Here is a 12,367-nt window from a genome sequence, read left to right as displayed (position 1 = left end):
AGGCACGCACCACCACGCCAAGTCTCAATTGCTATCTCAGCATGCCCCAGGGGCGGGGCTAGCATGGCAGGCCTGGGGATCAAACCCCCGGCCCCTGCGCCTGCATGCAAGTGCTTTAATCCTCTGGCTATTTGGCCAGCCCTTTAGTAGGATTCTTAATCTCCTGGACCTCCATTGAGTCTGTTTTATGGAGTTCAGTTCTTTTCCTATTTGGACATTCATGGTTTTCATGCCTTTCCTAAGCTCTTCTGTTTTCACAATTTGTATCTAGTCTATATTTAGTAATCATTTCCTTCATGTTGATCATCTCTTTAATTTTCTCTGCTTTATTTTTGTCAATAAAGAGACTTATTGATCTGTTTTGTTACTTCTACTGCTACCATTTTATAAAATGTATGATTTCTATAACCTCAGTGCCCCCTTGATTTTCCTTAGGGGACTTGGGGGTTACAGGTTTCAGCTTGCTTCCATGTTTTTTCATTTTCTATTTTTAAAAGTTATTTTCTATAGTGAGGCTTGTAAATTGCTTACGGTAGGCAGCATTTTTACTAATGCGGAGACCTCTTTAGGCTATGACTGCTTTTCAGAGACATCTTCTTGACATAGCTGGCTTTTGATTCTGTCCCAGGATCACATCCTTTATTAGGGATGAAAGGTTTCTTCCTGTTTGGTTTAACACCTACTCCTTTGGTGCTGAACTATAGCATTATTTATGATCCCCAGACAATGTAGGTATTTTCATACAAGGAAGATCAATAGATCATGACAACTATGCCACATTGACTAAAGTAGTACAATCAGTAACAACAATAGCATCAGGCACAGAGTACAAAATGATGAACTGTGGTAACTATAAATATATCAACTTTAACCATAGGCACAAGATTTATAGTTATATAACAAAATCTAAGAAAAAATATGTGTAGTAAATGTCCACTCAATAGAGTGATTTTACCCCAAGGCATGAAAATTTGCAAGAGATAAGAGAAAAAAATAGAGAAATAAAAGAAGAGAAAAGATTAGAAATAAGGCTAAAGGACAAAGAAAATTATCCAAGTCTTGGGAAAGTGGTGAAGAGACAGGAGGGAAAGAAAGAAGGAAGAACTAAAGATAATAGCAAAGCAAAACAGAAAAACTAAAACAATATTCATAGTCATGAAAAACAAAAGCAGCCAAAGAAAAACAAATGAATAAAAAGCCTGGAAGAGATGAAGAAGAACTTTCTCTGTGATTTCAGGCCTGTGTTTATCTGCTAGAATCTGCAGTTTTGTGATAATGTTCAGTTTAGGGCATGACTGCTCTTGCTAGTAGGATAAGGAGGCTGTCAGAGCACAGATCCATGCTGGACAATGCTAGTGAGACTGTAGTAGGATTAAGGTGAGGTGTGGGATAATCCCAGAAAACCGACAGTAGGATTATGGTGGAGTGTTGGTTCTGAGACTTTCAAACAAAAGTTCAGGTTCATTCTGACCTCAGGGCTGGAGCCTGAGTCACTTAGCCTATAACCCTCTGGGTGTCTCTCATGGTCTGACCATGGCTCCCTGACTCTACTGTGCCTCACCCACTCATGGTGGGGTTTTAGCACTGGGAGCACTTAGATGAAGCCAATTCACAGCTGCTCTGAGTCATGAGTTAGGTTGGCTCCTCCCTAAAATGGCATCTGACCAACCACTCTCTTTAGGGGACACTGTGATTGCCTAGACTAAAGTCACTGACCAGCTGTTATAACACACAGTATCCACTGCTCTGACCCACTGTTTTTTTGTTTTGTTTGTTTGTTTGTTTTGTTTGTTTGTTTTGTTGTGTACTGGGGAATAAACCTCAAGACCTTGCGCTTGCCAGGGAGGCACTTACGCTGCTGAGATATCTCCCAGGCCCCACCCACTGTTGTATTTGTCCCCAGAGGCCATTGGAGTCACCTGTGCTTCCACTGCTTTCATTGTGTCTCTATAGCTTTGATCTTTTTTTACGCTGCAAAGTAGGAGTCAGAGAGAAAGTGCAGATTGTTCCTTTCTCTGTGTTGAGGTCTATCTCCTCGTTTTCTCTGTGGGCTGCAATTTTCTTTTCAGATCTTTCCTTAGTCCTGAGGATTCATCTCCCTCCTTTTTGCCCCTTGTTACTTTCGGTGTCTGGATTCCAAATCTTAGAGAGGTTCTTTTGTTGATGCCTGTGACTCTGCTGTCTTTCCAGAGGTTCCCTCTCACATTGAAACTTATTGCTAAAAGGCACTGATTAATTCCTGCCATTGCATGATTTTCATGTTGCTGATTCCCTTATTTTTTTTCCTTCCACTTAACTGCTCATCTTGCCAGGTATGTTCATTGTATTTCAGTTATTGACATTGTTGACTTCATGGTCTCTTTCTAACATAGCCTTAAGAATTCTTTTGTAATGCTGTTATGATGGCCATGAATTTCTTCAGTAGCTCTTTGTCATGGAAATACCTCATGTCTCCATTACTTTTTTTTTTTTTTTTTTCTTCCATGCTGGGGATTGAACTCAGGTCCTTGCGCTTCCCAGACAAGTGCTTATTCTACTGAGCCATCTCCCCAGAAAAAAGTTTTGCAGGCAGGATATGTAAGTTGGGATTGGAAATTATTATCTTTTAGGGTGTGAAACACTTCACGTCAAGCACTGCAGGCTTTTATGGGTTGTGTTGAGAAGTCTGCTGTAATTCCAGTGGAACTGCCTATGTAAGTGGTGAATTGCTTTCCCTAGCAGCTTTTACAATTTTGTTCTTGTACTGTACTTCTAAAGTTGTGGCAATAATATGATGTGGAGAGGTTCTCATTTGTGCCTATTTACAGTTCTCCATATGCCTTACTTATCTGTATGCTAATTTTTCTCCTATATTTGGAAGGTTTTATGTTATTATTTCTGTAAACAGGTTTTCTTTTAATGCCATTTGTGCTGTTTTTGATTTTTCAGTTAGATTATTAAAACTAGTCTTAGAGTAATCTTTTTATTTTAAATTTAAAAGAAAAATTTTATGGAAAAAGAACAAAATTTTAAAAAAGGTAATGATAGTTCATGCCTTGTATATTGTTATCTTTAAAGTAGTAATTCAGTACAAGAGAAATTCTCCAGATATTACCACAGACCTTTCTGACTGATCCGTTTTTCATGTGCTCTTGTTTATAACGTATCTTTAAATAATTTATCACTGATAACAGCCCTCCCTGCTAGTTCTGCCACTGGCCTCACATCATCACTTCTGTTGCCTATACTTTCAATATAATTTTGAACCTCCAGGATTTCTGATTGAAATCTTCCAGTGGACTTTAACCCTTTGCAAAACTGGACATTTATGTTTTGTATTGTTTTGTTTAGCTCTTCTAGATTTTTATCAGTGTCTTCTGAAAGCTCCCCAATCATTTCATTCATTATTTCCATTATCTATTTCAGTAATTTTTACATAACCCTCCCAAGCACCACGTTGATTTGTTTTTTAACCTCCTCTGTTACCCTTTAGAACAACTTGTGCATCTGGCCTTTGCTATTCTTGATACTCTCTGGGTTAGTTTTCAGGAGTTTTGAGTTTGAGGAGGCATTTGATTTCCTTATTTTCTCATGTTTCTGTTGTGATCTGTTCTGCTTTGTGCTGAAGTTTGTGGGTACTTATAATGAAAAGACTTTGTGGCTAGTATGGAGATCTCTTCAGTTAGTCAGCTTTTCAGTGATGCACTTCAAGGATGGCTAACTGTAGCCCCTTGCCTCTGTCCCAAGATCTAAGCACCTCTATTGATTTGGGAAGGGAGGATGCAGGGCAGTTGGCCCAACACTGACTTCTCTGGGAATGGACCCCAGTGTTGGTCACGTCACAAAGGTACTCTGAGTGTTGGCATACAGAGAAAGCTCACTAATAGCAACAATTATGTGACCTGTCTGTATAGAACAAATCAGCTGCAGTGGTATTGTCCAAGGTAAACTGGATATACACATACCATAAACATCAGTAGTGTATCACCATTAACCATAGAAAAGAAATCTATGATGATAGTATAAACACTAAGACTAGCCAGATATTGACATACAGTTATTTTATTTTATTTTTTGGTGGTACAGGGATCAAACTCAGGACCTCGCGCTTGCTAGCCAGGTTCTTATGTTGCTGAGTGGTCTCCCTGGCCCTGACAAACAGTTAATATGGACTGAATGCAACAGCTGCATCTCCACTAATGGTAGAAAAGAACTGAACGGTATTTATATAGAGTTAACAATCTGAAGATTAACAAAGCTTATTGACCATTATAGTTTGCGTCTAGATGTTCTAGATTGTGTCTAGATCCCCCCTCCAAGCCTCATTTAGTTGTAAGTGAGGCTTTTTCAGAGGTAGCTAAATCTATAGTGTGTGATGCTGAGATTAAGGGTGTGTGATTACCAGTCCACTGATCAGTTTGGCACTGCTCTAATCCCAGTAGCCTAGATAGAGTATAAAGTGGGGAGAAAGAAGCTGCTAAGGTCTCTTGCCTGCTTTGCTGCCTTCTGTCAGCCATGAACTGTTTCTCCTCTACCACACCGCCCTGCCTCGGAGCCAACTGATTATGCACTGAAACCTTCGAAAACTATGACCTAAATAAACTTTCGTTATTTTGTCTTAACAACAAGAGAAAAGTAATTAAGATACTGGCTATATTATTAAAGATATAGGGAGTTGGGATTACAGGAATGCAAGACAAAAAAATTTGAAAATTTAACCTATCCAAAATCAAAAGAGAAGAGTGAGATAAGGATCCTGTTAGAGAGAAGGATATTTATAGAATTAGGTAAATGTTAGCAGTTAAAATGAATAAAAAAATAAAGGATAAGGCTGGAGAGATGGCTCAGTGGTCTAAAGCACCTACTTAGAACAAGCTTGGCAAAAGCATCAGGGACCGCGGTTCGATCCCCCAGCACCACATGCCAGCCAGCCCTGCCCCCTGGTGGGCTGAGCTGGCCTCTCTCTCTCTCTCTCTCTCTCTCTCTCTCTCTCTCAAATAAATAAATAAAATTAAAAAAAAATAAAGGATAAAAACGAAAGGGGGAAAGTGAGAATAAAAATAAGCAAAATAACATGGAGAATAAAAACAAACAAAAATAAATGGAATTAAAAGGGAAAAGAGGGGGGAAAGAAATAAAATAAAAATTTTTAAATGTAAAAGAATGAAGGAAAATCCTCCATACCCTAGTAAACCAGTAAAGAAGAAAGAGGAAAGAAAGGCGGGGGGGGGGGGCAGAGAAAAAAGAAAATAAAAGAAGTACAGGGTATTTTTCTTCTCTTTGTTTTTGAACAAGTAGTTTCCTTCCAGGATCCACAGTTTTGAAGTCTAGCAACTCTTGGTTTCTCTGCCCAGCCTGAAGGGCTGGGGTTGCTGAGGTGCCCTGGGCCCCTCTCCAGAGGCCCCACTCTTTGCCCAGGCCATGGCAGTGTCTAAGCTGAGATATGTGCCTGCTCATCCCAGCAGATGAGAACAGCAGTCAGAGCCTTAGTCTGTGCTGGACACAGGCAGCAGAGTGAGGGCTTGAGTACGACATTTAATACCTGCACTTTCAAACCCAGTGCAACTCAGGCCATGCTTGGCGTCTGGCCATAGGAATGCGGATCCCGTGGCCTTCCTGGCCTGAACTCAAATCCCTCAGGGGACTCTTTGCAGCCTGTTCCCTGTCTGTGGCTGCTTCCTGTGGCTGCCTTACCCAGTCACTGTGGGAGGGTAGCCCTGGGAACCATGAAGTGAAGCTGTCCTGTAGCTGTTCTGAGTCCCAGACTCAAACACTCAGCCCTTTCTGGAATGGCACCCAATCCCACTCTCACTCCAAGTGTATGATGGGCACCTGCACCTGCACCCACATCTGCTTTTGCACCTGCACCTGCACCTGCACCCGCACCTGCACCAGGATCCCTATCATTGGTCGCCGTGGAGGGACCTCCATTAGAGCAAAACCTTGTGCTGCCTCTGCAGATGACAGCAACTGCTGGCCCAGTTCACTGCTGCTGTTTCCTGGAGCACCCAGTGCATAGCTTGCTTCAGGAAAAGCGGGCGGGGGAGAGAGTCCAGAGTGCTCTGTTCACTTCTCACACTGTGGCCAGCCTGTTCAACTTCTCTGAACAGTAGTTTTTAATTTTGCTGTCATTTTCTTCCTGATTCTGGGTATCTGCTTCTATCTGTCTCTTTTTCTTTTCCAAGTTGTTATTTTCCAATGTCTGGGTTCCAAATCTCAGAGAGGCTGAATTGTTATGGCTCATGACTCCACCTTTTCAAAGAGCCTTCTGAAAATTTCACTAGAGTTTTAATAATACTAATAATGTCACATGAAGGCACACATTTGGGAACAGCACATGCTAACTGTGTATACAGACCACTTGCCATGGCCTCTGGCTTCATCCTGGGGCTTACTGATGTGGCTTGCAGGTGATGTGACTTTGACTACCAGTGTAAGAGGTGCCACCTGGGCTGTTCTTTCATCATCTTATCTTGGTGCCGCTTTGGCATTTCGATTCCAGACTGTCTCTGTTCTGCCTTGTCTCTGTCTCTGTCTCTCTCTGTCTCCCTCCCTCCCCTCCTCTCTCCCCTCCCTTCTTTCCCTCTTTCTCTCCTTCCTTCTTTTTTTCTCTCCCTCTCTTTCCTCTTTATAATTTACATACAGTGAAACCCCAGATTAAAAGCTTAGGACATCTTCATCTTTCCCCCAGTTCTTCCGTGTCTCTTCCCAGTCTCCTCTCTCCTCACCCTCCTACTAGGCAGTCACTTTTCCAATTTCTATTACTGTGGATTATTTCCTCTATTCATGAACTTGATGTGATATAACACATTCTTGCACTTATTGTGCTCAGTGTGGAGGTTTGGAACTTCATGTTGTTCTGCATTTGTAGCTTTTTCATTTTTATTGGCAGAAGTATTGCATCATTTGAATACCATTCCATATTCACTTTGTTGCATTAAAAAAAATTAGAATATCTTAGATTTTTAAAAACTATGCAAATGGTATAGAGGTTCTGTTTTCTCCACACTGTTTACCATCTTATTAACAGCTTACTTTATTGTAGTTCCTCCATGAATGAATGTACCAGTGTTGGTACATAATTGTCAATGACAGGCCAGACTTTGAGGGTTTTCCTAGTTGTTACCTGTTGTTCTTCTTCTGTCCATGAACCCATCCAGGACCTCACATTGCATTTAATCATCATGTCTCCACAAGGCTCCCCTTGGCTGTGCTATTTTCTTAAGACTTCTTTTTTCGGGGGAGGCATGGGATTTGAACCCAGGGACTTCATAATAAGTTATATCACCAGTTTTTTTTTTTTCTTTTTCTTAAAACTATCTCATTAAATTGCTTAGTTCCTGGGCTGGAGTTCCTCCCAGAGTACTGGATTTGCTTTTTTTTTTTTTTAGGCTTGTGATTTTAAGGAGTGCTCATCAGATATTTTGTAGATTTATCCTCAGTCGGGATTGTCTTATTTTGTCTCTTGGTTAGACTGAAGGTACCAGGAGCTTGTGGAAGAAGACCACAGGGGTAAAGTGCTGTTTCTGTCACATCTTATTAAAGGCACAGGCTGCTGCTCTGACATCACCCATGTCTTTTGTCACCTGGTTATAGTCATATTTGTCAATTTTTTCCACTTGCTATTTCTCCTCACTTTGCATACTGTATTCCTTGGAAGAAAGTCCTTTCTACACCCTGCAATTATGCAGTAGGGAATTGAGGGTGAAGTAGCTCCATAAATTATTTTGAAGAACTCCTGCAAAGATTTATGTTTATCTTTAAAGGCACTTGGAGTTTTGTGAGGTGATTGTACCATTTTTCACTCACAGTGGCAAAGTCTGAGAGTCCAAGTGCTCCTCATTCTTGTCAACACTTGGTGTTTTCAACTTTTAAGTTTAGCCATTCTAGTTGGTAAAGGTAAAGTGATGTTTCATTATGGTTTTAATTTGCATTCATGATGATTAGTAATATTGAGCACATTATTTAATGCCTGTTGACTATTTCTGCTTGTTTTTTGGGGGGAGGGAGTGGCTTAAAATATCGGTCCAAGTCTTTTGCCCATATTTTAAAATTGGGTTTTTATTATCGAGGTCAGGTGTTGGGCGTGTATCTTGGATATCCTTGGAACCTGTTATTTGTTCAGTATATGACTTGGAATCACCATGATAGCATACATGTTCTGCGTTAGAGTTTGTATGTGCCTCAGTCAGCCCTGACGTATTAGCCACTTGAAGGGATGCTTAGTTCTAACGCTGATAATTATTGGCTCTCATCTTTATACTTGCAAAGAAGTTTGGTTTTCACAATCATAATTCATAAACCAAAAGACAAGTGTAGGCCCTAATTCACATCAAGTAAAGACCAATTTCTTGGTTGACTTCTGTCAGTTCTTTCTTTCTTTTTTTTTTTTTTTTTTGGTATGTATTTTAGTATAGGGTCTACAGGGTCTCACTACACAAATCAGACTTGTAGTGATCCTCTGTGTGCAGCCTCCCAAGTGCTGGGATTACAGGCGCGAGTGACTGCACCTAGTCTCAATCTCTGTCTTATCGCACCTTGGGGGTAGAGGCAGCATGGCAAGCCCGGGGATCGAACCCCAGTCCCTGCATCTGCCTAAGCAGGCACTTTAATCTGCTGAGCTATCTGGCCAGCCCTCTCAGTTCTTGATTATTTGAAATGATATTATTAATATTACTTGTACTTGTGGGAAAAAGTACACAGAAGATTTTTACACACTTATTTAGCACCTAAAATGTTTTGAGTGGAAAAAACCCACCTGTATTATTGGTTGTGCACTGTGATTTCTGACTGACTTTCTTGATTTTTCCCATGTTTCCCTTTTGTACTGGGATTCTCTATTTGGCTATTTACCATCATTGACCCAGTAGAATTTGGGAAGCTCAGATGGACTCAAGGAAGAAAGAGGCTGAGCTCAGTGTAATACATGGCTAAAAGAGTAAAAGAAAAAAAAAGATAAAAGAGGAAGAGATATAAAAAGGGATTTAAGATTATTGAGAAATGTCAGCAGAATTCCTAGGCATGATATAAAAAATTTGTGAAAACACGGTTTACCTTTTTAAAAACTATGGTGTGCGTAGTTTTCCAAACTACTCTCTTTGGAACATAGTGTCAGTTTGTGTGTTTTGAAATTCGAGAAAGCCATCTCTGTATTTAGCTTGGCCTTTGTCTAACCGCCCATCCTGTATTTAGCTTGGCCTTTGTCTAACCGCCCGTCCTCTTTCCATTTGTTTCAGGTAAACCTCTTCGTGCTGCTCTCTGTGGTTTGCGTCCTCCTGAATCTCGCGGGGTTCATCCTCGGCTGCCAGGGGGCGCAGTTTGTATCCAGCGTGCCCAGGTGTGACCTGGTAAGTGGTCCTCCGCAGCCCTGTACCCTGGCAGGCCCCGTCCTGTCCACTTCCTTGCAGTACCCCCGTGTACCATGCAGCACTCCGCAACTGTCCCGAAGTGCAGCCGCGTGTTGCCAAAAGGAAGCAGAAAAACAAAGCCCACCTGCGGATTATTTTACTGGATTATCGGTTATCTTTGTGAAAGCACCAGTCATCCGGCGTCATCCCAGAGCCGCGGAAGAGTGGCGCAGTGGATCGCAAGTCTGTGTCCGCCTTCATCAAAAGAGGGACGATGGAGGTCACCCAAATGCGGGTCTCCAGTCCTTTATCTCAAAGCCCTGGAGGCCAGCAGCGTGTAAGCGTTTAGCGGTTTTCCAAGCTTGGGATATCAACATGGTGTGCACACCGTCTCTTACGTAGCCTGCCAGTGACATCTGGGACCGGAGGCTGTCATCTTCTGGTTTCAGAGCTTTTTTAATTTTAAAAGTATAGATAAAATGTTGGGGAGTTGTAGCAGTTCTGACTTGCAAAATATTCTAGTTGTAGTAAAATACACATAGTATTGCTATTGACCACCTTAACCATTTTAAATGTACAGTTCAGTAGTATTATGTGCATTGTTGTAAAAATCTCCAGATCTCCTTTCTATCTGCCAAACTGAAATTCTGTTCGCATTAACCAACAACGCCCACACGTCCTCGCCCTCCACCTCCCAGTCCCAGGAAACTACCCTTTTACTTTGCATTTCCTGAGTTTGAATACTCTAAATACCTCATGTCAGTGGGGTGATGCAGTATTTTGTAAGTGACTTATATCATTTAGTGTAGTACAGGTTTCTCCACGTAGTAATATTGCCAGAGCTCCCTTTTTAAGAATGAATAATACTCCATTGTCTGTAAGTATGACGCATTGTGTTTACCCAGTCATCACCAGAGGGCCCTGGATGCTTTCCACTTTTGTCTATTGTGCATAACACTGCTGTGACCGTGGGTGTACAAACATCTCTCCTAGGCCCTGCTCTCAATTCTTTTGGGTACCTCACCCAGAAATGAGGTGCTGATCACCTCTGAACTTTTTAAAGGACTTTTCAGTGACCATAACCTCCATGTAGCACAAAACAAAAGGAACAGACTGTAGAAGTTGTGGTACATCACATCTGTGTGGAACCTGGCTCTGTACACTCTAGTCCCGAGGAAACCAGCAGTGGGACCCAAGCTGAGAAGCCATAGCATTCTAGGAAGGCTGCAAACAGGCTCTTGCAGTGACACCCATGAAATCCCCAACCACTCAGGGACCCACTGAAATCTTGTTGTTTTTTTCATATAATTCATTATGGAACAGTAAAATTTTGTCATTCTATGGCTTAACAACCCCAAATATCAGGGACTCTCATAACTGTTCTAGTCTTTAAGACCCTGCATGAACCGCCCTCAGCCTTCCCTTGAAGCAGAACTCACGCTCCTGTCATTGAGACAAACCCACAAGTTATTTTCTGGGATTCTGCCCCCACCTGCCCCCACCTACCCCAGGGGTATCACTATGTTGCCCAGGCTGGTCTTCAGCTTCTGGACTCTAGTGATCCTCCTGCCTCAGCCTCCCCAGTGCTAGGACTCTAGGTATGTGCCGCTGTGCCCAGCTTGGCCTTAACTCATTTCTAACAACGTGGTTTCTCCTCCAACCTAAGAATTCTCTTCGCTTCACTTTCCCATTTGTCTAAATATTAGCAGTCTTTGAAAGCCCTCTTCAAACTAGGCTTGGTGGTACACATCTGTAATCCCAGCACTCTGGGAGGCTGAGGAAGGAGGACTCTGAGTTCATTTCTAGCCTGGGCAGCTTAGCAACTTAGCAAGACCCTGTCTCAAAATTAAAAAAAAAAAAAAGATATGTATCTTTTTTTTTTTTAAGGGGCCAGGAGTATAGTTAAGGCCCAGGGTTCAGTCCCTAGTAATGGGAAAAAAAGAAAGTGCCAATCACAGACCACTTCCCTCAGGAAACAGTCACTGATCCCCAGAAAAGGTAATATTCTACCTTTGTACCCATTTCTTTTGGGGGCCAAAGATAATCATAAAGATACTTTCCCAGGCAGGAGCCAGCTGGATGGCATCTGGTTCCCTCTTACCTTAAGAGTTTCTAGTAACACCCCCCCCCCCACTACTTTGCAGACAGGCAGACCCCAGAGAAAACTTGTGGACAAAGTTTGGTTTTCCAGTTACTAAGTATGCAATTGAATGCAAGAGGTTCTCATTTTAGTGAGTGGAAAGCCAAAAGTACAGCCAGGAGACCAAGGCATGGAGAAGGATTTATTATTACCTGCAGCAAGCGAGTAGAGTGCTGAGGTTACTTCCAAACCAGTGCCCTTCCTGAAGTATTGGAGCATGGAGTTTTCATCCAGAAAGCTTGTACATACGCATAGAGGGAAGCTCTCTAGCGAGGGGCTCATCTCCTGAATATGTGCAGCTTTAGGTGTGTATTTCAGAGCATGCTTAATTTAAGGTTGTAGTTTGGAAAGAGGTGACACGTCGCTCGGCATTCTCCATTCAAGGTCCTATAGCACATGCTTGAAAGATTAAGATGGTAGATACGATAATCCTGGGCATGCTCAGTTCACTGTTGAAATGAGTTGAGTTGTTCGAGGCGCCTAAAACACAGAATTCAAGTGTTTTGGTAACTTCGGCTTCTTCTTGGCAAGTTCCCCTAAAAGTCTTAGATAAAACAAAAAAGAAAAGTGAATTCTCAATGTGCACTAGTGTGTGAGTTTGCCTCAAAAGGTCTGTCTAGTCTTGAGGTGGGAGAGAATGGATTTGTACGGAAGGGCATGCTCTGGAAGATGGCGCCCAGCATTCCCCCGGGGGAGTGCAGGACTCCGGCAAGGGTGTATGCCAAGGAGAGAAAGAAGAACGGGGTCCTGCTGAAAGAGGGAGTTTGGCTCCGATGGGAGGAGAGCAGAGTGGAGGCTGCCACGCCAGCTCCGTCCGTGCTGACTTGTTACAACTATACTGCAGTGTTGTTTGCGTTAACATAGGAGCTCTCAGCTGGTGACTCAGAGGAGGAAGCCCTTC

General features: G+C 42.2%; 1 protein-coding gene across 1 annotated transcript in view; it reads left to right on the top strand.

Moving 5' to 3' along the window:
- Positions 1 to 12,367, top strand: part of Fam189a2 (family with sequence similarity 189 member A2) — a gene marked incomplete at its 5' end in the record, with an annotated part of 104,464 nt that overhangs the window by 56,635 nt on the left and 35,462 nt on the right. The window contains one exon of the mRNA XM_012516000.2: positions 9,216 to 9,326. Coding sequence (XP_012371454.1) covers positions 9,216 to 9,326 — 111 coding nt within the window. The remainder of the gene's footprint in view (positions 1 to 9,215; positions 9,327 to 12,367) is intronic.

Source organism: Octodon degus, unplaced genomic scaffold (genome assembly GCF_000260255.1).
Source record: "Octodon degus isolate 3935 unplaced genomic scaffold, OctDeg1.0 scaffold00087, whole genome shotgun sequence".
NCBI lineage: Eukaryota > Metazoa > Chordata > Mammalia > Rodentia > Octodontidae > Octodon > Octodon degus.
Note: the sequence above shows the minus strand (reverse complement) of the source record. Positions and strands in the feature narration are given on the sequence as shown.